Genomic DNA, 26432 nt, shown 5'->3' with positions numbered 1-26432 from the left:
ATTATGATGCCGTAACCCTTTTTTTTTCTCTTCCACAGGCTGAGAAGATCAAGAAAAAGAGGAACACCCTGTTTGGGACGTTCCATGTGGCGCACAGCTCCTCCCTGGATGATGTGGACCACAAAATTCTGGCAGCAAAGTAAGTCACGCCGAAATTGGAAAGGTTATTGGAATTTTGAGTGTGGGGGTGATTGCCGCCAGCTTGAGAGACTGTGGAACGGAACCAGTGGTAAGGGCGGTGTTTATACTTCCTGTTAGCCACAATGATGCTAACACTAAACATGTGATTGTGAGGTGTACTCACTTGTGTTTAAAACAGTAATGTAAACAGTAAAAGCTGTCATTTCAACATTAAACTTTGGTATCAAGGTGGGGGCCTCAAAGTAGCGTCTGGCGGGCCGCATTTGGCCCGCGGGCCGCATGTTTGAGACCCCTGCTTTATAGTCATATTATTATAACTGTACAATACAGTGGTCATAATTTTAACCAGACCATTTTAAAATGTAGTAAAAATATTTTTGGGGGGTTTTATTTTGTTTTTTATTTAAGTCAAAAAGCCTTGATGCAATAAACAAATGTTATGTGATTATTTTTATGCATTAAAATGTAAAAAGAGGAGGGTTAAACAGGGCTGGATGAGGATGGTAAGATGAGGATGGTAAGATGGGCGGAGTCGGAGGAGAGACGAAGATGATTGGTGATTTTAGGATTTTGAAAATCAAGGATTTTGGACAGAAAAGGCGGTTGGATATGGGACGGAAATTGGAAAGGTTATTGGAATTTTGAGTGTGGGGGTGATTGCCGCCAGCTTGAGAGACTGTGGAACGGAACCAGTGGTAAGGGCGGAGTTTATAATTCTTGTTAGCAATGATGCTAACACTAAACATGTGATTGTGAGGTGTACTCACTTGTGTTTAAACAGTAATGTAAACAGTAAAAGCTGTCATTTCAACATTAAACTTTGGTATCAAGGTGGGGGGCCTCAAAGTAGCGTCTGGCGGGCCGCATTTGGCCCGCGGGCCGCATGTTTGAGACCCCTGCTTTATCGTCATATTATTATAACCGTACAATACAGTGGTCATAATTTTAACCAGACCATTTTAAAATGTAGTAAAAATATTTTTTGGGGTTTTTTTTTTTTTTTATTTAAGTCAAAAAGCCTTGATGCAATAAACAAATGTTATGTGATTAATTTTATGCATTAAAATGTAAAAAGAGGAGGGTTAAACAGGGCTGGATGAGGATGGTAAGATGAGGATGGTAAGATGGGCGGAGTCGGAGGAGAGACGAAGATCATTGGTGATTTTAGGATTTTGAAAATCAAGGATTTTGGACTGAAAAGGGAGGTTGGATATGGGACGGAAATTGGAAAGGTTATTGGAATTTTGAGTGTGGGGGTGATTGCCGCCAGCTTGAGAGACTGTGGAACGGAACCAGTGGTAAGGGCGGTGTTTATACTTCCTGTTAGCCACAATGATGCTAACACTAAACATGTGATTGTGAGGTGTACTCACTTGTGTTTAAAACAGTAATGTAAACAGTAAAAGCTGTCATTTCAACATTAAACTTTGGTATCAAGGTGGGGGCCTCAAAGTAGCGTCTGGCGGGCCGCATTTGGCCCGCGGGCCGCATGTTTGAGACCCCTGCTTTATCGTCATATTATTATAACCGTACAATACAGTGGTCATAATTTCAACCAGACCATTTTAAAATGTAGTAAAAATATTTTTTGGGGGTTTTATTTTTTTTTAAATTTAAGTCAAAAAGTCTTGATGCAATAAACAAATGTTATGTGATTAATTTTATGCATTAAAATGTAAAAAGTGGAGAGGTTAAACAGGACTTCCAAAATAGTAGAAACATCTTCCGGTAAGATTATGGGTTGTACAAACCAAAAACATGGTACTCATGGAGGGGGGGGTTGGGTGTTCCTTCAGACAAGCGCTGGGCGAAGTCACGGCCGCCCTTCGAGAGAGGCTCCACCGCTGGCAGCAGATCGAGATCCTCACTGGTCTCGCGGTCGTCAGCAACCCGGGCCTACCGTCGCTGGCGTCGGCTCTCAACCTGGACCCCAGTTTCGTTGGGGGTCGAGCCGCCACGCCGCAGCACTTCATCGTGACCGACGACATGGACGACTTAGACGAGGACATCATGCCCGCGACTCTGCCATGTAAGAGTTCGTACGAATCCTTGGGGCCGTCTGCTACGGGAAATAGCAAACGGACGCTTAAACACCCCAAGAGCCTGCTGGGGAAACCCAAACATCAGACCTCATGAGGGTTTTGGACTTTGCTAGGCTTCATTTGGTATCTGTCAATCATGTACATTCAATTACTTTGTCATCAGTCCTTTTGAATGCTGCTTTTGGTTTGTAGCTCATCTGGAAACACTTGGACACCGATCCATTATAATGACGTAAGATTTTTTTTATGTGTCCAAAACCAAAATATAGATTTCTTAAAGAATGTTTTGTTCTGGAGTTTTTTTTTAGCGGACTTGCTGCAACAATGTAGTAAATACGGACATCTTTTTTTGGGTTTGGGGGGGGGCGTTTAACCATCACACAGAAGATAAGATGGCTGAAATAGTAAGTCTTTTAATTAACATTATTGACACTTCATCACTATCTCACTCCACTTTCTTCCTCCCTCACTCTGTCACACCTACACCGCCGCATCTCGTCGCCGTGACCGCAGACGGCACCCGGCTGTCGGAACGCCGAGCCAGCGACCTGTGGTCCGTGGGCTCGGACTGTCAGCCTGTGTGGAACTATCTCGGTTGGCCATTTTATTGATGCGTTTTTCCCCTGTCAATCCACTCACACCTCGTTTTATTACTTAAAAAAAAACAAAAAAACACTTTTAATCTTGAACGCACTTCCTTGCTTCTCATCGGCACTTAATTCACAAAAATTTAAAAAAATGCTAGCATATGATTCCTAGCTCCCTTTTGTGTTTTCCTCTTGAAATCAGCAAAGATACAACAAGTGATGGGATTGCGCAATTGGCTTTTATTGTGAAGTCCATTTTTAAAAGAACTGAATCAGTCCCAGCATCTTTTGGAGTGTCTTTCCGCTGACCCTGGACCAGCATGTGTGATCTCCGATAACATTGTCGCCTTTGTGCCCACAGCTCCCAGTATGATGTCCCTGCGCCAACGCCACATTGACCCCCACCTGGCTATGAGCTCACAGAGGTTGGTAGAGGGTCCCTTGCCAGAGGGCCAGCACGGGGAGGGAAGCTCGCACCCACCAAGGTGTCGCTCCACTTTCCGGGAATCCCGCAGCCAGTCTTTCGGGCACCTGGAGAGTCTGTCTCCGCCCCCTTTGTCCTCCGCTGTGTCTCACCCCTCCATCATTTGTAGCGCCGGTCTGCAGGGCCCGCTCTCGTCCTGCTCGGCGGGGGGCGCCGTCGCCTCTCATTCCTCCCACATTTATCACCCTTCTTTCCAGCCCATGGACCCCATTCCTGATTTCACCTTCTCCGATGTCTCCAAAGCGCGCTCCATGCGTAGCGACAGTTTCGGGTATCCGCCGCCTCTGAGCTCGTGTTGCATGCGCGTTAACCACCGGCTGTCACTCACTTTGACGCGTGCAACTTTTTGGCTGTGTTCGTACTCGGAGCTTGCTGATGTAGTTTGAGTAATAACTGTTATGTAAGTGTAAATATCGATATGGACAATTATACTTTATTATTATTATTTACAGTGGTATGAAAAAGTATCTGAAGCTTTTGGAATTTCTCACATTTCTGCATAAAATCACCGTCAAATGTGATCTGATCTTTGCCAAAATCACACAGATGAAAAAACAGTGTCTGCTATAATTAAAACCGCCCAAACATTTATAGGTTTTCATATTTTAATGAGTGAACCTTTTGGAATTTCTCACATTTCTGCATAAAATCACCATCATATGTGATCTGATCTTTGTTAAAATCACACAGATGAAAAAAACATTGTCTGTCTACCGGTAACCAAGCAGTACAGTGTTTGCTTTAATTAAAACCGCCCAAACATTTATAGGTTTTCATATTTTAATGAGGATTGCATGCAAACATGCTATGCATGGTGTTTTCCAGTTCATCGTATCACAGTATAGAAGTAAAATACAAACAAAAACAAAAGTAGTGTTGAAGCGCCGAAGAACTGGAGTCTGAGTGTCGAATTTGGGAGAAAACTTTATTCTCTTCACAAACATTAACTTTCACTCTTTGCTACGTGAGACTCGAACGCCGTCTCGCAAACCACAACAGGAAGAAGCGTGAAAACCCCTGTCCCTCGCACCCACCCCTCCGGGTGGCAACCACTCCCCTATCGATCGTTCCGGGGTGAATTATGTACCGGTAACCAAGCACTACAGTGTCTGCTTTAACTGAAACCGCCCAAACATTTGTAGGTTTTCATATTTTAATGAGGATAGCATGCGAACTCTGCCTAAGGAGACTTAAAGAGCAATTGAAACCAATTTTTTACCGAACAATTGAAGTCAGGTGTGTGCTCAGTTGTCTTGGTGAGAAGCATTGTCTGATGTGCACCATGGTTGGCTCAAAAGAGCTGTCTGAAGACCTCCGATCAAGAATTGTTGATTTGTATGAAGCCGGGAAAGGATACAAAACCATCTCTAAAAGTCTGGATGTTCATCAATCGACAGTCAGAGAAGTTGTCTACCAATGTAGAGAGTTTGGAACTCTTAATTCTCTCCCAAAGGAGTGGCCGTTCCAAAGTTCATCAGGATGTTTTGCAGGAAAAAAACCTGAGACAGTTGAAGCTAAAAAGAAGATGGATGCTGCAACAAGACAATGATCCAAAACGCAGAAGTAAATCAACTTCAGAATGGTTTCAGAAGAACAAAATACACGTTCTGGAGTGGCCAAGTCAAAGTTCAGACTCGAACCCCATTGAGATGCTGCCTCAGGACCTCAAAGACAGCGATTCATGCCAGACATCCAAGGAATCTGACCGAACTACAGCAGTTTTATAAAGAAGAACGGGGCCAAGATTAGTCCTGATCGGTGTGACAGACTGATCTGCAGCTTCAGGGTTCGGCGTCTTAAGAGTCTGGTTGAAGTTTTTGTTGCCAAAGGAGGTTCGGGGGGGCACAACATATTAAATGTGATGGTTCAGTTACTTATTTCTACCCCCTTCTGTCATTGTTTGCATGCTATCCTTGCTATTAAAATATGAAACCCTACAAATGTTTGGGCGGTTTTAGTTAAAGCAGACACTGTTTTTTCATCTGTTTCACAAAAAAATAAAATTTCACAGTAATTCATAAAGTCACAAGGTGAATTAAAGTATTTGAAAGTGCGAACACAGCCTTGCAAAATTGGTGACTACAAACTTCCTGGTCTGTTTTCCCCCCTGTGAGTCTTCCTGGTTTTCCTTTCCTGCCAAACTAACTAATATAGCGTTTGAGTGTGCGGACGCTACCCCACCCCAGCGTGTAGCTAACGGTGGTTTGCAAACATTCAGGTTATTTCGTTGGTTTCTGACATGGGTTTTCCCCTCACAGGGACCTAAACCGTTCGGATTCGGACTCATCACTTTCCCTCTCCCAAATGGGCGACCGCCTGTCTGCCTTCAGTTCCAAGGCCCACCTGATCAAGCCCTCCTCGCTCCTCCACGGCCTGCCGCTCCACGAAACCACCTCGCTTCACGCGTACACCCCAAACGGCGGCAACCGCGTCCACGAGGGCGGCGAGCACCTCCCGGACAGCCCCATCCTCATGAGGAGGGCGTACGGCACGGAGGTTTCGCCTGGCTTCGGCGAGCTCAACAGCCCCGCCGAGTCGTCCCGTTCCCTCAGCCCCAATTCCACCGAACCGGAAACCCCGTCGCCGACTGGAGGAGTCGGTCAAGCGGGGTCAAAGGGCAACAGCCGTATCCCGCAGCTGTCCTCCAAGAAGAGTCCAATGGAAGAGGACAGCGCCTCCACGGGGGAGGACACGGATTCCACAGCCAGCCGCAAGAAACACACCTTCAAGATCTTCAAGAAGCAGAAGAAATAAGGGCTACAATGCGGGACCTTTTTTTTTTTCTTCTTCTTTGGGGTCTTTAATTTTAATTTCCTTTCAATATTTGTGAGGTTTAAAACCTTCCGGACTGTGGGAGCAACCTTCCTCTCTGCTTATATGGGGGGGGGCGTTTGTACAATGCAATGTAAAGAATGTATTTATTCTGCAGTAAATCGTGCCAGTCTCTAAGGGAAAAAACTCCTTTCTCGTTTATCGCTTTGCATGTCTTGGCTTTTTGTTTGAACGGAACGCCGACATCTGATCAGCTTTCTTTCTTTTCCGACGACTGAACTGCAAAACGATCCCTATTCTGACACTTGTCAGTGTTTGTCCGGGAGAGCAAAGGGCTCCTTTTTAGTTGTTTGCGGTTTTTTGTCACTAAAAGAGCCAGCGATGTTACACGGTAGCCATGAAACTTCTTGTTCTGTTTTTGTTGTTGTGAGCGGGAGGGAATACAGTAAACCTCGGATATATCGGATTCAATTGTTCCCACTGGTTTTGTCCGATATAAGCGAAATCCGGAAAATGTCCGTTTTACGCATATATCGGATTTTATCCGTTATAAAAAGGCACTTCCTTGACTATGTTTCCAATGTACATGGACGCGCAGGCAACGCTGCAAATGACGTCGTATAGCGGCCTGTCACGATTCGGCGAATCGGAGCGCCACGATGCGGCCATCCGAGGGAAATTTAATGGAAATGCATTGGAACGGGACTGGAGATTTTGTCCGAAATAGGCGAAATCCGTTATAAAAAAAATCCGATATATGCAATGAATTTTTATTGGAAATGCATTACAGAAAAATCGGTTCTTTTTTATTTTTATCTGTCCGTTGTGAGCGAATTTCCGATATATCCGAGTCCGATATATCCGAGGTTTACTGTATAATATAATAATACAACATCAAGGGTGTCCAAACATTGTCCACTGAGGGCAGAGCTATAAAAAAAGATGAATGTGGGTGACCAATAATATCATTATTGTTATTAATTAATTTTTACTTTGCAAAAAAAAAATAGTAATAATGGACAGCAAGACATCATTGCTTCAAAAGTTTGCAACAATTGGTTGTTGATAAAAATCCGTTATAAAAAAAATCCGATATATGCAATGAATTTTTATTGGAAATGCATTACAGAAAAATCGCTTCTTTTTTATCTGTCCGTTGTGAGCGAATTTCCGATATATCCGAGGTTTACTGTACTTTGTGAATTCAACACCTATTTATTTGAATCTGGTGTCTTGTTTTTTTTTTTGTTTTTTTTTTTGTGACGACTATCCTCTTCCCGGATGACTAGGATCCTATTGTGGTACAATATCTTAAAAGTATGTATTAACGGGTGCTGGAAAAGGGCTAAAGCATAACTCAGCAGTTTGATACCGAGCCACTTGTAGTGAAAGATTAGAGGAAGACCGATTTATCCTATCAAAGTGCCAAAATCCGGCAAAGTCTTTTTGTCTAGTATGTTTACATTGGTCGCAGAGCCTCACATTGACTATGCATTTGTAGTTGTAGGTATTAAGAACCAAACCAAAAAAAAAAACAAAAATAAAGTTTGCTTCTCCCAAATGTAGAAGCTTTTAAAAGCAGCTACTTTTACTACTGAAAAAGGAGTCGTTTGTATGTGTTTTTGCACGACGAGCTATAAAGGAAACCATGTTGTTTGCACTGTGCTGTTGATGCATGCAAAGTGCTGTAACTACACCACCCAATGGGAACCGCTCCAGCATTGACCTTAAACCTTTTTTTTCAGCTTCTATTTATGAATCCAAACCGTATATTTGTACAGGGGGTGGGGGAGAAAAAGAGATAACTTTTGCATCTTCTGTCATGTCTTTTATGGCACTCTTGCATGAAAGCAATAAAGTATTTTAAATGAACGTATCATACGACTCAACACAATTAATTGAAATTAATATTCTATTTGCTTTTATGGTTTAAACACTACTAATTGTATTTATTGTTCTTAAAATTGTTCTCAAAATATTTTATTATATTTTATTTTTTTTTATTGATACGACATTGTAGAAAAATAATTTAACAAGAAAATAAATACAACCCTGTAAATTATGGAAGAATCTATTTTACAAGAGTAAAGTCCAAATTTTAAGAAAAAAAAATATTTTGAGGAAAAAAAAATCGTACGACTCAACACCATTAATTGAAATTAATATTCTATTTGCTTTTATGGTTTAAACACTACTAATTGTATTTATTGTTCTTAAAATTGTTCTCAAAATATTTTATTATATATATTTTTTTATTGATATGACATTGTAGAAAAATAATTTAGCAAGAAAATAAATACAACCCTGTAAATTATGGAAGAATCTATTTTACAAGAGTAAAGTCCAAATTTTAAGAAAAAAAATTATTTTGAGGAAAAAAAAAATCGTACGACTCAACACAATTAATTGAAATTAATATTCTATTTGCTTTTATGGTTTAAACACTACTAATTGTATTTATTGTTCTTAAAATTGTTCTCAAAATATTTTATTATATTTTATTTTTTTTTTATTGATACGACATTGTAGAAAAATAATTTAACAAGAAAATAAATACAACCCTGTAAATTATGGAAAAATCTATTTTACAAGAGTAAAGTCCAAATTTTAAGAAAAAAATTATTTTGAGGAAAAAAAAAATCGTACGACTCAACACAATTAATTGAAATTAATATTCTATTTGCTTTTATGGTTTAAACACTACTAATTGTATTTATTGTTCTTAAAATTGTTCTCAAAATATTTTGGAATATTATATTAGATTGGGCTTGTGCAGGGGTGTCTACAGTGGGTGGACCACTGGGGCGCGCAGCATGCTTTTTTTTTATTGACACAACATTGTAGAAAAAATAATTTAACAAGAAAATAAATACAACCCTGTAAATTATGGAAAAATCAATTTTACAAGAGTAAAGTCCAAATTTTAAGAAAAAAAAATATTTTGAGGAAAAAAAAAATCTAAATATCAATGTCGGTTTAAATATTATAAACGTTTTTTTTAAAAGTCAGTCTTAAATCAGGAAAAATCCGATTATATTGTAATAAAAGTCAAAATATCATGTCATAATCATACTAAAAGAAAATTATCGAATTGATTTAAAAGCAAGAGCAAAGACCGAATTTCATACTAATAACAATAGCTTATTGTCGTTTTGACACCATCTACTACTGACGTCGTGACGTCATGAGGTAAGCGTGCTACGCAATTTCCGGTTATGGCTGCTGTCACTGCTTTTCCTGTTTTGCTAGTATTTACTATTCGAAAAAATCAACGTTTTTTTCCTCCACTGTGTAACGCGACTACTGTAAAATATACATGTAATATATGATATATAATATATACTGTGTAAAACAGCAGTAGTATATAGAACAGCATAACTGGAGTTCGTAGTTCTGTCGTTAGCATATAAGTGCTTGTTCTGTTAGAATGACTTCCTGTACATGATAGGAGGTCCTCTCCTTTCCTGCTTTAGTTTAGTTCCGCTTCGTCCTCCATTATAGAGAAGAAAACTGGAATTAACTGGAGCTGATTTGTCCCAATGAGATAAACATTCGGCGCATTTCCTGAAATTTTATTTCAGATTTCACTTGCCATTAAGTGGCTGGTGAAATCTGAAAAAGCTAAGGGTAAAGCTTGTAGTAGCACGCCCCCTGTCGGACAAGACGTGTTAACACATGACTTCTGTGAGGTATAGTGTGCAGTATTTTTATATCTATTTTACATTAATATTTAACATTTATAAACCACACTGGTTGTACTATTCTCTTAGCACACTATCGTTTATTAATCTCAATGCAATGCAGAAAAACTAGTTTATTGTTAAAGTGACAAAGCAGGATTATTCTTGTTATTATAAGAACTCTGCAATGCTGCCGGCATGCTGCTGCACAAGTATCGACTAGAACGAGAAGAGCGAGAAAAACGCTGTACTCACAGCTCACTCTTCTAGAACCCTGAATTTTGTAGCATAATCCTGGCTACTGGGGTATCCATTTATTTAAAATACTGGGTTGCAAGTTGGAATAATTAGAAAGTCACAACTAAAATGTGTAAAATTTTTATAAATTAATCTACATGTCTTGATTAATTTATATTTATCCTCTGGTATTAAATAAGTAATATTATTTCTGGTATTTTATGTATGCATACATGATTTATTTTGTTTTTATTCATGTTTTTTATTTACAGGTAATTCATTTTTTTATATTTTCATACATCACAACTAAAATGTGTAAAATTTATGTAAATTAATCTACATGTCGTGATGAATTAATATTTATCCTATGGTATTAAATAAGTAATATTATTTCTGGTATTTTACGTATGTATACATGATTTATTTTGTTTTTATTCATGTTTTTTATTTACAGGTAATTCTTTTTTTATATTTTCATATGTCACAACTAAAATGTGTAAAATGTACATAAATTAATGTACATGTCTTGATGAATTATTATTTATCCTGTGGTATTAAATAAGTAATATTATTTCTGGTATTTTACGTATGTATACATGATTTATTTTGTTTTTATTCATGTTTTTTATTTACAGGTAATTCTTTTTTTATATTTTCATATGTCACAACTAAAATGTGTAAAATTTATATAAATTAATCTACATGTCTTGATGAATTAATATTTATCCTATGGTATTAAGTAATATTATTTCTGGTATTTTACGTATGCATACATGATTTATTTTGTTTTTATTCATGTTTTTTATTTACAGGTAATTATTTTTTTATATTTTCATACGTCACAACTAAAATGTGTATTATTTTTTATAAATTAATGTACATATCTTGATGAATTAATATTTATCCTATGGTATTAAATAAGTAATGTTATTATTTCTGGTATTTTACGTATGTATACATGATTTATTTTATTTTTATTCATGTATTTTATTTACAGGTAATTATTTTTTTTATATTTTCATATGATTATTTGTGAAAAAAACAGCCTTTTTTTTACTTCATTGCTATTTATGGGTACATCCAATGAATGATTCCTAATGTTTTATTAGCATTTAAAAAATGCTCATTGATTTGTACTATATAGTATTTTGTATTTGTACTATTATAATGTCAATGTCAATTATAATGTCAGTACAGAATGCTGTCAACATGACAGCTAATTCCTAAAGCTGCACCCCTGACTGCAGCCATCAGTCACTGGGTGGACCTGCTAGTATGTGCTTGCTATTCAATATTGACTTTGGCACCGTGGGTGGAGGTGGAGCAGGATCTGCTCCGGGTCTAACGTCTTGCGTTTTGTGTCTGTTCTACAGATTTGGATGTTTTTTGAAATGCTCGAAGAAGGCCGCATGGAGTATGGATTTGCAGTACAAATACATCTGCAGGTTTTGGCTCAGCGTGCAGGTACGACTACTCGGCAATCTGTGAGTACCCGGAAGAACCTGTCCTCCTTTGTTATTTTCAGGTCGTTTTGGCGTTAGATTCGGTGAGACTCCTGAACCCTCCCGAGGACCTTCTTACGGGTCATGCTGCGCTTCAAGTTCTCTACTCTTGTGACGCACCTGCCTTGGTGAGACTGGATTGTGTGGTGACCTTTGACGTGGGAAACATCTCCACCTCCCTGCTACGGCAATGGAGGTGCATACCTGGAAAATCCAAGACAAGGACCCTGCGGGTGAATCTCCCGGATTGGTTGGTTTATCAACCGGACGGAATAGTCCCGGCTTCTCAGTGGGTGTTGAGCTGCATCCTTCGAGCGTCGGTGAGGTACCAGAAAGCCGACGCGTGGACGGTCTCGGCGCAGGATGTGGCGCCGCTGCAGACTCGGCCGCCCTACCGTCGACCTGTGAAACCGCATCAGGTCTGCTTTGCTTGGGGTGGGCTCATGTTGGGATTCAGACGGGACGTTACCAAGGAACAGTGCCCACTGGAGGAAGGTAGGCGGCTTTCCAATACTGTTTTTTTATTGTTTTTAATTATGTTATAATATTAATAATTAATCCATCCATCCATTTTCTATGCCAAACTCCACACAGGGATTCAAACCCAGATATTCCAGGTGTCCTGAATGTGTGCACAACATGTGAACCACTAATCCACCATGCAGGCTAATAGTTACAATCAAACATTTTTTATTATAACTTTAATAATGGGGTGGCACGGTGGTCGAGTGGTTAGCACGCAGACCTCACAGCTAGGAGACCAGGGTTCAATTCCACCCTCGGCCATCTCTGTGTGGAGTTTCCATGTTCTCCCCATACATGCGTGGGTTTTCTCCGGGTACTCCGGTTTCCTCCCACATTCCAAAAACATGCTAGGTTAATTAGCCACTCCAAATTGTCCATAGGTATGAATGTGAGTGTGAATGGTTGTTTGTCTATATGTGCCCTGGGATTGGCTGGCCACCAGTCCAGGGTGTACCCCGCCTCTCGCCCAAAAGATAGCTGGGATAGGCTCCATCACCCCCCTTATTTTATTTTATTTTATTTTATTTTATTTTATTTTATTTTATTTTATTTTATTTTATTTTATTTTATTTTATTTTATTTTATTTTATTTTATTTTATTTTATTTTATTTTATTTTATTTTATTTTATTTTATTACAATCAGTAACTGATTTTAGCTAATTGCTTTATTATTGTTATTTTAGCTGTTTGTCATGACAAAAGAAATGATGCTCTTTAATACAGTTGAAAAGCCAGCATTTCAAGAAATGCTGCAAATGTTAGACAGTATGCCAATATGCCAAATGCCATTTGTGAGCAATCACATATTAAAAGAACGACTATGTTATTCTAATCCTATAAATAATTGGTGAGATGTCCGTGTCTTTGTCATATTCAGAAACAGTCCATTTCCTGTCCTCCATATTTGCCTCCACCGGGGAGATGTTCGGCATCACGAAGACTCTCCGCCCATACGGCAGCAACACTCTGGAGCATCTGCGAGTTGGCGCCTTCTCTTTCCCGTGGTAAGCAAGAAACACCACAAATGAGCGTCACATCTCGCCATCATCTCAGCACGTGTCCAAAAAAACAGGTGCACGTTCTCCATGTGGGTGTTCGTGACCAGAAGCTGCCGGGGCAGCACATGCGGGCTGTTTTACCACATCGACTCTCGCAACGACTACGCCACGCCGACGCTGTTGCTCACGAAATCAGGTTGGCCAACATTAATCAACAGTAATCAACAATTGTCGGGGGGCGCACGAGTGCTGCCGGCTTTGGGGAGCTGCGGTTCATTAGTGGAGCATTAATTGCAATATACTATTGCAAGCAGTTGCCAGGTGTATACATTTTGTATAGGGCAACCATTACTGTTTACACAAGTGAGTACACCTCACAAACACATGTTTAGTGTTAGCATCATTGTGGCTAACAGGAAGTATAAACACTTCCCTTACCACTGGCTTCCCGTCCTCCAACGTATCCATTTCAAAGTCCTTCTCTTAACCTAAAAAGCCCTCCACAATCTGACCCCCCCATATCTCACAGACCTGCTCCATCCACACAATCCTCCTCAGACTCCAACCTCCTGGCACCTCCCCTGTAAGACCAAGCTCCCAACCTCCATCGCTGGAACTCTGTGCTTGCCCCGACCTTCCCACCTTCAAAAAACAACTAAAAACCCACCTAAATGTTTTTAGTGTTTAACTTTTTATACCTGACTGCTGTGCCCCATTTAGATATTGTACTTTAATGCATCTTTTACTCTGTTTTTACTCGACTCGATTTTTATTTATTTTTCTCTACTGTAAAGCGTTTTTGAGTAATCTGAAAAGCGCTATACAAATAAAATGTGTTTTTATTTTTATTATTTTTATTATTTTTATTATTTTTATTATTTTTATTATTTTTATTATTTTTATTATTTTTATTTTTTTTTATTATTTTTATTATTATTAGCGTTTTTGAGTACTCTGAAAAGTGCTGTACAAATAAAATGTGTTTTTATTTTATTTTTTATTATTTTTATTATTTTTATTATTTTTATTATTTTTATGATTTTTATTATTTTTATTTTTTTTATTATTTTTATTATTATTATTATTATTATTATTATCGTTTTTGAGTACTCTGAAAAGTGCTATACAAATAAAATGTGTTTTTATTTTTATTTTTATTTTATTTTTTTTAATTTTTTTATTATTATTTTGTTATTATCATTATTATTATTATTATTATTATTATTATTGTTATTGTTATTGTTATTGTTATTGTTATTATTATTATTATTATTATTATTATTATTATTATTATTATTATTATTATTATTATTATTATTATTATTATTATTATTATTATTATTACCATGGCCTTAATCCTCTTGGGCATGACATCCCATCATGTGTGTTTGGACCCCTTATCATGTTGTCATGTGGTCAACTTTCAAGGTCACCACAAGGTGATTGCGGTCTGCTTCACAGTATCGCATGTTGGAATTCATGATTCCCCTCAATGAACCACAGCTACACCCCAATGTCGGCAGCACTCGTGCAGCCTCCGGAGCGCCATTGAGTCATTTTCAATGGCGTCATTCAATGAGTCGTTTTTAAAATGTTCATTCATTGTTTGTCGACTTTGTGCTCAGGCCAGCTGCATGTCCAAGTCCACGGAGGTCCGAATGAATCCACCGCCATCTTGTCGCTCTTTAAAGTGCCGTTGAGGAAGTGGTGTCAGCTCGGTTTGACGTTGCAAGGCAGAATAGTAAGCGGAGTTCCACACAGCGCAAAAACAACGTCAAGATAAAAAAGTAAAAGTCATGTGATGGTGTCGTCAGGTGACCGTCGCCATGGTGTGCTTGGGTACGGAGCCCACACAAGTGGAGTCCACGGAAAACAGGTGGCACTCGTGCAGCGGATACGTATCATAAGCTGAGCTTCTGTTGATGTTTTTCCTCTTGCGTAGGTTGAGCCATGACGTCACGATGATCGACACTGACGGCTACTTTGTGATCGGGGGCGGGAGGTACATAAAAGGCGTTGAAGGTTACTTTGGACCCTTGGTCTACTACCGAAACAGAGCGTCCCCTCAAAGCCTGGTATGGTAATACACTACACCAGGGGTGCTCACACTTTTTCAGCATGCGAGCTACTTTTAAAATGACCGAGTCAAAATGATCTACCCACTACAAAAATGCAAAACATCTATTTATTTTCAAATGTATTGAGGATTATTTGTACGTACAATGTATGTTGATGTACCTTACATAACCAAATGAGCCAATATTGCAAAACACACATAATTAACTATTAACATTTTTTGTAATTACCTGAGTTTACTTTGATGACTTGCACTGAATTGAACCAGCCAGGGATGCATAGTCCGGACAGTAGCTGCTGATAGCCAGCCTCAAGCACACTTCCAAATGTTTATCAGTCATGGATAATATCCGTATCATAATATCCGTATAATATTCCATATCCGTATGGAAGTGATATGTTTTTTGCCTTTTTACTTGGTCCAGTTTTTGCCTTTTTACTTGGTCCAGCTCCTTCACTCATTTTAGTGACCATAAACTTTAGCGAGGGCTTTAAAATCTCGCAATTCGCCGACTAGCTTAGCACTTTGCATCGTTGTTTACGCATGAGCGGTGACCTAAAGGTCAAAATTCAGTTGTCATATGATTGGTTGTCCTGTATGTCAATCAAGTAACGGGGATGGATGATAGGCTGACATCGTAAGTTCTGCTGCACTTAGAGACGTTGTTTGATTTGATTGGTCGCCCGAAGGGCAACATTCAGTTGTCATCTGAATGGCTGCCCTGTATATCAATCAAGTGACGGCATTGATGCTGGGATGATATTTTTTTAATGTCACGCCGCGATCGACCAGCGATCGACCAGTACCACCTCCGCGATCGACCGGTAGCTCGCGATCGACTTAATGAGCACCCCTGCACTACACTGTTCATTTGTAACCGGTTTTGGATTTTATTTCGTCATTCTTCTCATCCTCAGTCAGATGTTGCTATTCCACAAGTCATTAAGGATGTCAACCTACCCGGGTGGCTGCAAGACTGCCAAGATACGACTCTTAGTATCCAGCAAAGTATCAGTTTTTACTCTCTTCTGGCCCAACAAGGCAACAAATCAGGTAGAAGAATTCTATTGTGCCACTCGGTGATGCTACAACCGTGTATAAAACCACCATTTTTGTCTCAGGCGCGGACGTTTTCCATAATGAGACACGTGAAGACTTGTTAAAGAAGTGTGAGCTGTGGGAGGAACCGAGTCCTCGATATGGTGCCAAAGTTGCCAAATATTTGGCTCTCAAACACGGTATGATGCAAACCATCAGTGGTATGAAAAAGTATCTGAACTTTTTTTTTTGAATTTTGGAATTTGGCTCATCAAAATGTCTGATCCACTTGTCATACTCTGCCTCATCTCTCAAGCAAACCCAGCCATCATCATCACCATTTAGAGCAGTTTCTTGGTTTTATACATTTGTGTTATTTTAGGAGAAACATGAGATGTATACAGTGGTATGAAAAAGTATCTGAACATTTTGGAATTTCTCACATTTCTGCATAAAATCACCATAAAATGGGATCTGATCTTTGTCAAAATCACACAAACAAAAACAAAAATAGTGTTGAAACGCAGAAGTACTGGAGTCTGAGTGTCGAATTTGGGAGAAAACTTTATTCTCTTCACAAACATTAACTTTCACTCTTTGCTACGTGAGACTTGAACGCTGTCTCGCAAACCACAACAAGAAAAAGCGGGAAAACCCCTGTCCCTTGCGCCCACCCCTCCGGGTGGCAACCACTCCCCTATCGATCGTTCCGGGGTGAATTATGTACCGGTAACCAAGCAGTACAGTGTCTGCTTTAACTAAAACCGCCCAAACATTTATAGGTTTTCATATTTTAATGAGGATAGCATGTAAACATGCTATGCATGGTGTTTTCCAGTTCATCGTATCACAGTATAGAAGTAAAATAATCCCTTGTTTATCACGACTAACTGGTTCCACACTAAATCGTGAGAAGTGAACTTCTGCAAAGTAGGATTCCTTATTTATAAATGGAAGGTTTCATAGTTAGAGCATAGAAAACCTGTTTATGACCTTCCAAATACAGATTTATGAGCCCTCTAGACATTAAATAACACCCCTTAGTCAGGCTCATCAAAATGTCTCATCCACTTGTGATACTCTGTGATACATCTCTCAAGCAAACCCAGCCATCATCATCACCATTTACAGCATTTTCTTGGTTTTATACATTTGTGTTATTTTAGGAGAAACATGAGATGTATACAGTGGTATGAAAAAGTATCTGAACCTTTTTTTTTTAACCTATTTTACTTCTATAGTGTGATACGATGAAGTAGAAAACACCATGCATAGCATGTTTGCATGCTATCCTCATTACAATATGAAAACCTATTAATGTTTGTGCGGTTTTAGTTAAAGAAGACACTGTTTTTTTTCATCTGTGTGATTTTGACAAAGATCAGATCACATTTGATGGTGATTTTATGCAGAAATGTGAGAAATTCCAAAAGGTTCAGATACTTTTCCATACCACTGTATACATCTCATGTTTCTCCTAAAATAACACAAATGTATAAAACCAAGAAACTGCTGTAAATGGTGATGATGATGGCTGGGTTTGCTTGAGAGATGAGGCAGAGTATCACAAGTAGATGAGACATTTTGATGAGCCTGACTAAGGGGTGTTATTTAATGTCTAGAGGGCTCATAAATCTGTATTTGGAAGGTCATAAACAGGTTTTCTATGCTCTAACTATAAAACCTTCCATTTATAAATAAGGAATCCTACTTTGCTGAAGTTCACTTCTCACGGTTTAGTGTGGAACCAGTTAGTCGCGATAAACAAGGGATTATTTTACTTCTATACTGTGATACGATGAAGTGGAAAACACCGTGCATAGCATGTTTGCATGCTATCCTCATTAAAATGTGAAAACCTACAAATGTTTGGGCGGTTTTAGTTAAAGCAGACACTGTTTTTTCATCTGTTTCATCACATTTGATGGTGTTTTTATGCAGAAATGTGAGAAATTCCAAAAGTTCAGATACTCTTTCATACCACTGTATCAGTGGGAATCTGAATATATGACATCAGGGGTGTTTGAATGTGGAGGTTTCTTATTAAACTGACCGAATAACACTTTCAGGAGGAAGAAGGCTCAGCGTTCAAGCCGTGGGCAGAGCGCTGTACTCGCTCGCGATTCACAAACTCGACATCGGCAACGACGTGAAAGTGCTCGGCGAGATATTACCGCTGTTGATGGAAGCCGGATGCTTAGGTGACACTCGAGCTCTGCACATGTCCTCCATCATCTACAGCTCAGGCCTGGGGGTCGACAAAGATCCCAGCAAGGTGCGTGTTTTCGTTCTTTTTTTTTTTTTTTGTAAATACAATTTCCACTTTCGTGCAGGCATGGCTGCTGGCTCTACTGGCTGCCCAGAAAGATGATCGATTAGCTCTCCTGCGACTGGGCCACCTGCACCACCAGGGCCTCCACGGGGTCCACGCTGACCCAGATGTGGCCTACGCGTACTATGCAAACATCGCCAAACAGACCACAGTAGACCGTCAGAATCCATCGCCGGAGCAGGTGCTACACAAATAACATTTTATGAGTTTGTATTTGCATTTAGCTCAGCTTTGCGTCATAGTTGACAAAATGCATTCGCTTTTTTGCCGATATTGTCCAGCGCTCGATTTCTGATACCGATATCACCCGATAACGATACCGATATGTGTAATGTGCTGGGTAATATACAGCAATTATTTTTTTATCGGTTTTCATGATCGGGAAAAATACTGACATCAACCGATATTGCATTGTTATGCTTATATCGGACCGATAATTATTAGCGTTAGCATAGCATTTCAGTATGTGGAATCAAACTATGGAATGGATTGAGTAAGGAAGTCAAACAATGCACAACAATGAACCAATTCAAGAAACAATACAAGCAGTTGATGTACCTCCTACTTCGGTACATGACAAAAAATAAAAAATAAAACATTTTTTTAAATAAAAAAAACAATAATAATAAAAATCAATTACATAAAATTAATAAAATAAAAATAAATTACATTTTAAATTTGGCTGGTGACCAGTCCAGGGTGTACCCCGCCTCTCGCCCCAAGACAGCTGGGATAGGCTCCAGCACCCCCGCGACCCTCGTGAGGAAAAAGCGGTAGAAAATGAATGAATGAATGAATTAAAACTATATTAGGAAAGTTGACAAAAAATTTGAAAATTACGAAAGCAGGAAGTGAACAAATGTAACAGTTAATGATTGTAATAAAGTAAAATAAAATAAAATAAAATAAAATAAAATAAAATAAAATAAAATAAAATAAAATAAAATAAAATAAAATAAAATAAAATAAAATAAAATAAAATAAAACCCCTTAACCTATATTAGGAAAGCAAGAAGTGAACAAATGCAACAGTTATTGATTGTAAAAGTACCAGATGGAGGGGTAGGACCAGTCATGATGTGCTATATATATCACTATATTGACACTTACTATGGTACCCATTATGGCATTGGATGCTCATATCACCTCCTACTTTGGTACGGGACAAAAATTTAATTTTAATTTTAGTTTTTTTTAATTAAAAAAATTAAAAAAATATATTATTTTTTAAATTAATTAAATACAAATTAATTAAATAAATAAAAAAAACAAAAAAAACTTAAATTATATGAGGAAAGCAGGAAGTGAACAAATGTAACAGTTCCTGATTGTAAAAGTACCAGATGGAGGGGTAGGATTTAATAAGCTTTGCTTCTTCCTACTCCTTTTGGACATGTGGAACTGGGAACTGATTATGGGATGCACTCAATTGGAATCTGATGCATGTTCAAATGAAATTAAACCATTACCATTTTTAGAACGTGCTGAAGTTAAAAAAAACAACAACTGCAGGCTGAAAATGGCCCCCAGGTCGCACTTTGGAAACCTGTACTGTAGAACGTATACAGACATACAAGGTCACGTGCCTTGTTTTTTTTGGTTTAAGTCGTTCAAGTTTGAACCATATTTTCCTCACTTTAAATTTTGAGTTGTTGCAGGTTCAGGTCATAAACTCCTCTTTCGTCCTTGTTTCTTTCCAGGTGTATGTGGAGGACATTTACTTGCACAACGAGGAAGTCCTAAATCTTCAAACCAATGAAGACCATCACATCTTCCAGTGGCTGAAACATCAGGCCGGTAGAGGTGCACCTGACGCAGAGGTAACTCATCTCATGGGAAGGAGTAAAATCAATCATGTACCGCGTACATGTACACATGTATTTGTACTAATGTATTTTTTCCTAGCAAGCTATTGCCCGCATGCTGTTCTGGGGTCAGCAGGGAGTTTCTCCGAACATCCAGGCGGCCCTGCGGCACTATGAGAGGGGGGCGGTGCTGTTGGAGGACCCAGTATCCATGTATGATTTTGGCATCGCGCTCCTGCAGGTCAGATTCATCCCTGAAGTGTGAGAAATTATCCAATATCACTTTTTATAATTAACATTCATTAATCAACTAGTCACTGTGACAGAGTGGTAACCAGCAAAATATAAGTAAATGACATCATTGAAATAAAAGATGAAACAAACTTCTTATGCTTGTATCTCAAATAATGAAATCAGAACCATAGTATAATCTAAGCCAGGAGTCTCAAACTCAATTTACTTGGGGCCCACTGGAGCTAGGGTCTGGATGAGACTGGGCCGCATCAGGTTTTCCAAAAAAAAAAAAAAAAAAACGCATTTATTAAAAACAGAAAAATATACAAACTTTTTCAGTGCTTTGGTTCCGATTTTCTACAATAAAAGCTCTGATAAAACATTCCACTGTTCTCAAATATCTTACTTTTTATTTTTCTGCACAAAATAAGATGAAAAATAAATAAACAAATCAAGAATAAAGAAAATAAATCAATCAGTAATAAATAAATAAATATAATAATAATAACAAAATGGCAAATAATAAAAAGTTAAGAAAGCACATATAGTCGGTGGGTAGACAAATGATTTTTTTCATATTAAAATGAACAAAGCATTATTAGAGCCCTGTAGACATGACAAAACACGACTATAGTCACATTTATACTCTTTTTATTTACAACATATTGCGCAACTGCAGGGTCTTGAGACACATGCTAACTCGCAAACTAGAGAGCTAGCCACCTAAACGTTATCCTCCAAGTCATTTCCTTTAAACTTAAATAGCCAAAAACTTACCACTTCCACACGGATAGGGAGGATAACTATTAACAGTTATTTAACCTTTAACATGAACATGAATCAAACGTAATCATTTTTTCTGGGTACATGATACCATACAGCATCCATATCAAACTTTAACATTAAACTTTCATATCAAGGCGGGGGCCTAAACTAGCGTCCTGCGTACCACATTTGGCCCGCGGGCCACGTGTTTGAGACCCCTGTCCTATAGAATTAGTGATGTTTTCAGATGTAAAAAAAAACGTGCCGTGGCTCAAAAAAGGTTGAAAAACACTAGTGACCAGCATCGCGTTTGTCTTAACTGATTGTGTTTCTCCGTAGGGACACGGGCTCCAAAAGGACATTCCGAAAGCCATCATGTTTTTGAAAAAAGCCATGGACAAGGTATGGTATTATCGGAAAAAAAAAATTCAAAACCAGTTTTCTCATTGGAAATTACAGAAATAGTCTGTTCCAAGGTCAAACTGGACTTTCATATGCCGACACTGCGGCTTTTATGATCCATGTCTGTCCCTCCGGCGGATCGGTGCAGCCTCGGCAGTAATGCGGTCTCCGTACCGATCCGTTGTGGTGAAAAGCTGTCAATTTACCGTTGGATCTATATTCCCAAACTCACCTGGAATTCTTTCGGTCATGACCCAAAGCTCATGACTGAAAGAATTCCAGGCGGCTGGAATGAGTTTCCTCCGTAGGGTAGCTGGACTCACCGTAAGAGATAGGGGTGAGGAGCCGCTTCTCCTTCACATCGAAAGGAGTCGAGTCGGGTATCTAGTCCGGATGCTTCCCGGATGCCAGATTCCCAGTCGGGAAAAGGCCCCGGTGCAGACCAGACCTAGGACACGCTGGAGGGACTATGTCTCACAGCTGGCCTGGGAACGCCTTAGTGTCCTCCCGGTGGAGCTGGAGGAGGTCTGGGCTTCCCGACTAAGACTCCTGCCCCCGCGACCCGGACCCGGATAAGCGGAGAAAATGGATGTATGGTCTGTCTTTCCAAACCTTAGGGTTTCGTACCTGCAATCAGCGCCCTGGCGTGGTACTACGAACAATCCGAGCGTGACTACAACAAGGCGGTGCAGCTCTGGGAGAAAGCGGACCACCTCGGGAGCCCGGATGCAGCCCTGAATCTCGGTGTCGTGTACTCAGTCGGTCTTTATCCAAGACGGGACCCCGACCAGGTGGGGCACTTTTCACTAAAATGTATTTTGCGTATTTTTTTTAATTAGCGTGTACTTCCCGCAGTACACGGCCTATAAGTACTACCTTAAGGCAGCAGAGCGAGGACACATCAGGGGTGCAGTTGAGGTCGCCAACATCTGGTCCACGGGGATCCACGGACGTGTGACTCGGCGTCCGTCGGATGCAGTCTTGTTGGCTCCTTAATTATTCCGCATTTAGCATAATGAGAATTATTTTGCTTTCTTATGGAATTCTGATTTTTTTTTTTATTCGACTACAGATGGGCAAAATGGGCAGCAGAGCACAACGGGTACCTGGGTCGCCTTTTGAGGCGGGCCCTGGACTGCTTCCTGAAGAGTGACATGTACGTAAGTGTTAATAATGTACTTGAACGCCACCTCCAACGCTTCTGCTGATATTTGGTGTCCAGGTTTGGTTCGTTGGTGTATTACACGATGGCCGCAGAGCTGGGCTACGCAGCAGCTCAGTTTAACGTGGCTTATCTTTGTGATCAAATCAAGGTGAGTCCGATCCAAGATGGAGTCATGTTACCGGTTTGTGGTTTTTTTATCGTTTGTATTCATGCTGCGTTTGTTCGTAGGGCGATTTTCTGGATCCCGTGTTTGCATCGCAGTGCACGCGAAGATATTACAACCTAACCATACAGAATCAGAAGCATGATCCATACGGTACACTCAAGAGTACTCAGTGATTGCGTTTATCGGTACTCGAACCGCAGCTTTGGGGACCGTGTCATGGGTCTGTAGTGACCTTGGTATCTGCTTGATATGTCACATGGCTACTTAGTTGGTACTCAACACCAGTTTAATAACAGCAAAAACAAGACCTTTTCTCCTAGTTCTAGTAATACTCGAGCAGCAGCATTTTGGAAGGTCTTCTTAGATATTCTTTGGGTTTATGTGGCAGCTTGGTTCAAAGTGATGGCAGCAAACAAATATTTTCTTCTCATAGTGTAGTCAGTATTCCAGAAACAGTCTTTTGAACTCGGCAGAGATCCTGTAGAGCAGGGGTCTCAAACACAAATGCGGCCCGCGGGCCAAATGTGGCACGCATTGATATGAAAGTTTAATGTTAAAGTTTGATATGGATGCTGTATGGTATCATGTACCCAGAAAAAATGATTACGTTTGATTCATGTTCATGTTAAAGGTTAAATAACTGTTAATAGTTATCCTCCCTATCCATGTGGAAGTGGTAAGTTTTTGGCTTTTAAGTTGAAAGGAAATAACTTGAAGGCTACCGTTTAGGTCGCTAGCTCTCTAGTTTGCGAGTTAGCATGTGTCTCAAGACCCTGCAGTTGCGCAATATGTTGTAAATAAAAAGAGTATAAATGTGACTATAGTCGTGTTTTGTCATGTCTACAGGGCTCTAATAATGCTTTGTTCATTTTAATATGAAAAAAATCATTTGTCTACCCACCAACTATATGTGCTTTCTTAACTTTTTATTATTTGTTGTTTTATTATTATTATTATATTTATTTATTACTGATTGATTGCTTTTCTTTATTCTTGATTTGTTTATTTATTTTTCATCTTATTTTGTGCAGAAAAATTAAGATATTTGAGAACAGTGGAATGTTTTATCAGAGCTTTTATTGTAGAAAATTGGAACCAAAGCAAAGTTTTTTTTAATTTTTTTGTTTTTAATGAATGCATTTTTTTTTTTTTTGAAAACCCGATGCGGCCCAGTCTCACCCAGACCCTAGCTCCAGTGGCTACTGCAGGGTCTTGAGACACATGCTGACTCGCAAACTAGAGAGCTAGCGACCTAAACGGTAGCCTTCAAGTTATTTCCTTTCAACTTCAATTGCCAAAAACGTACCACTTCCACACGGATAGGGAGGATAACTATTAACAGTCATTTAACCTTTAACATGAACATGAATCAAACGTAATCATTTTTTCTGGGTACATGATACCATACAGCATCCATATCAAACATTAAACTTTCATATCAAGGCGGGGGCCTCAAACTAGTGTCCTGCGGGCCACATTTGGCCCACGGGCCGCGTGTTTGAGACCCCTGATTTAGACTATCGTCAGAAACCACGTATGTCTTGTAGTCTTGTGTAGTAGTTCTAGTCAGGTTTCGAGCAGCAGGGTTTTGATGGGAGCAGAATTTTGGAGGTTCTTGTTCAAACAGTCAGTAGAGCTGCCATCATCCAAAGACATGATTATTATTATTTTTTTTCATGCATCAGTCAGCTACAGACAATTTACACATTGTGGCTTTTTTACGTATTTTTTCAGCGTTGATCCGCATGGGTGACATGTGGTACGAGGGGCAAGTCGACGGGCAGAAAAGACTCCGGTACGCAGCAGAAATGTACAAACTGGCAGCACTACGGAACGAGCCGCAGGTCAGTCATCATCATTTCTGGTTTAAAAAAAATAATACTGTAAATGTATCATAATTATTACAATTATTGGTGTGTACCTGTTCACATAAGGGGTGGTACAACCTTGGGCTCCTTGTTGAAGATGGTTACAGACTACCATTGCCTCTGTTGTCTGAACTGGGCCTTTTGGAGTTGTATTTGGCAGACGGCGATACACTTCCAAGTGTTTTGTACCAAAGGTTTGTTTTGCAATCATATCCGTTACAACAGAATGATATTTTATTGTTTTCCTCCTTAATTTTTTTTTCTCTTGCGAAAAGGTGTAGAGACTCTGAAAATTCTGACTCCTACCTGCCTTGCAGCCTGGCTCTTTTTAAAGTGTATCTACAAGACTTCCGAAAGGAATTTAGCACTTTTATTAAGGTTTGTGCAGCATGGAAATGCTTTTTTTTTTTTGTGAAAATGTGCACTGGTTATATATAATTTCATATTCCATGTCACAGTACGGCACCACCATCGTTGCAGTCGGCGCTCCCGTTATTATCCTAATGGTCCTGCGCTTCGTCAGAAGACATGTTTTGTCTGTCGACTAGTACTCCAAAATTCTACCAGTATCGATGAAGTCGATGAATCTTGCATTGTGTGGAACTAATTGATTGGTACAGTAGTTTGAGTGTGAAAGTAATGTATTGATTGATATCATTGATTTTTTTTAATAAATGCCATGAGACATGACTGTACAGCAGGGGTCTCAAAATCAATTTACTTGGGTTTACTAGTTATCCTCCCTATCTGTGTGGAAGTGGTAAATTCTTGGCTATTTAAGTTTAAAGGAAATAACTTGAAGGCTACCGTTTAGGTCGCTAGCTCTCTAGTTTGCGAGTTAGCATGTGTCTCAAGACCCTGCAGTAGCCACTGGAGCTAGGGTCTGGGTGAGACTGGGTCGCATCAGGTTTTCCAAAAAAAAAAAAAAAGCATTTATTAAATAAAAAATTTAAAAAAATTAAAAAAACTTCACTTTGGTTCCAATTTTCTACAAGAAAAGCTCTGATAAAACATTCCACTGTTCTCAAATATCTTCATTTTTATTTTTCTACACAAAATAAGATGAAAAATAAATAAACAAATCAAGAATAAAGAAAATCAATCAATCAGTAATAAATAAATATAATAATAATAATAAAAACTTAAGAAAGCACATATAGTTGGTGGGTAGACAAATAATTTTTTTCAGATTAAAATGAACAAAGCATTATTAGAGCCCTGTAGACATGACAAAACACGACTATAGTCACATTTATACTCTTTTTATTTACAACATATTGCGCAACTGCAGGGTCTTGAGACACATGCTAACTCGAAAACTAGAGAGCTAGCGACCTTAAGGGTAGCCTTCAAGTTATTTCCTTTCAACTTAAATCACCAAAAACTTACCACTTCCACACGGATAGGGAGGATAACTATTAACAGTTATTTAAACTTTAACACGAACATTAATCAAACTTAATATTAAACATTAAATTTTCATATCAAGGCGGGGGCCTCAAACTAGTGTCCTGTGGGCCACATTTGGCCCGCGGGCCGCGTGTTTGAGACCCCTGATTTACAGTATTTGTAATTTTGGTGGTAAAATCTGTCCTACCTAAACGGTAGCCT

At 39.1% G+C, this 26432-nt stretch overlaps 2 protein-coding genes across 8 annotated transcripts in view; both read left to right on the top strand.

Moving 5' to 3' along the window:
- Positions 1-7902, top strand: part of stim1a (stromal interaction molecule 1a) — a 32822-nt gene extending 24920 nt beyond the window's left edge. For 2 of the 6 annotated variants that reach the window (XM_058079705.1, XM_058079709.1), the window contains exons 10-14: positions 39-139; positions 1938-2170; positions 2697-2777; positions 3132-3255; positions 5513-7902. In XM_058079705.1, coding sequence (XP_057935688.1) covers positions 39-139; positions 1938-2170; positions 2697-2777; positions 3132-3255; positions 5513-6008 — 1035 coding nt within the window. In that variant the 3' untranslated portion in view covers positions 6009-7902. The remainder of the gene's footprint in view (positions 1-38; positions 140-1937; positions 2171-2696; positions 2778-3131; positions 3256-5512) is intronic. The other 4 variants (XM_058079707.1, XM_058079711.1, XM_058079706.1 and 1 more) reach the window with 3 other exon arrangements.
- Positions 7903-9251: 1349 nt separating this feature from the next.
- LOC131135069 (protein sel-1 homolog 3) lies at positions 9252-25516 on the top strand. 2 transcript variants are annotated; one of them, XM_058080883.1, is made up of 24 exons: positions 9252-9715; positions 11317-11407; positions 11469-11940; positions 12849-12975; positions 13044-13165; positions 14595-14710; positions 14784-14845; positions 14912-15044; positions 15964-16099; positions 16168-16284; positions 18154-18359; positions 18418-18597; positions 20117-20236; positions 20322-20462; positions 21560-21622; positions 22240-22413; positions 22478-22605; positions 22695-22778; positions 22845-22935; positions 23016-23103; positions 24688-24797; positions 24888-25015; positions 25097-25199; positions 25280-25516. In XM_058080883.1, exons 1-24 carry the CDS (start codon positions 9702-9704, stop codon positions 25367-25369), a joined length of 3096 nt encoding a protein of 1031 aa, XP_057936866.1. In that variant the 5' UTR covers positions 9252-9701; the 3' UTR covers positions 25370-25516. The 2 variants fall into 2 exon arrangements, with proteins under 2 accessions (XP_057936866.1, XP_057936867.1); XM_058080884.1 differs by lacking the exons at positions 23016-23103; positions 24888-25015; positions 25097-25199; positions 25280-25516 and having other exon boundaries at positions 24688-24786.
- The last annotated feature ends 916 nt before the right edge of the window (positions 25517-26432 follow it).

The sequence above is a fragment of the Doryrhamphus excisus genome, chromosome 8 (assembly GCF_030265055.1).
Source record: "Doryrhamphus excisus isolate RoL2022-K1 chromosome 8, RoL_Dexc_1.0, whole genome shotgun sequence".
NCBI classification, from domain to species: Eukaryota; Metazoa; Chordata; class Actinopteri; order Syngnathiformes; family Syngnathidae; genus Doryrhamphus; species Doryrhamphus excisus.
This window is presented reverse-complemented; position numbering and strand designations above follow the sequence as displayed.

Bases quoted from the DNA above. Each gene is read 5' to 3' on its own strand.
- LOC131135069 (XM_058080883.1), top strand. The intron at 23,104-24,687 runs GTACACTCAAGA...GTATTTTTTCAG, and splicing joins TCAGAAGCATGATCCATACG to CGTTGATCCGCATGGGTGAC. The intron at 25,200-25,279 runs GTTTGTGCAGCA...TCCATGTCACAG, and splicing joins AATTTAGCACTTTTATTAAG to TACGGCACCACCATCGTTGC.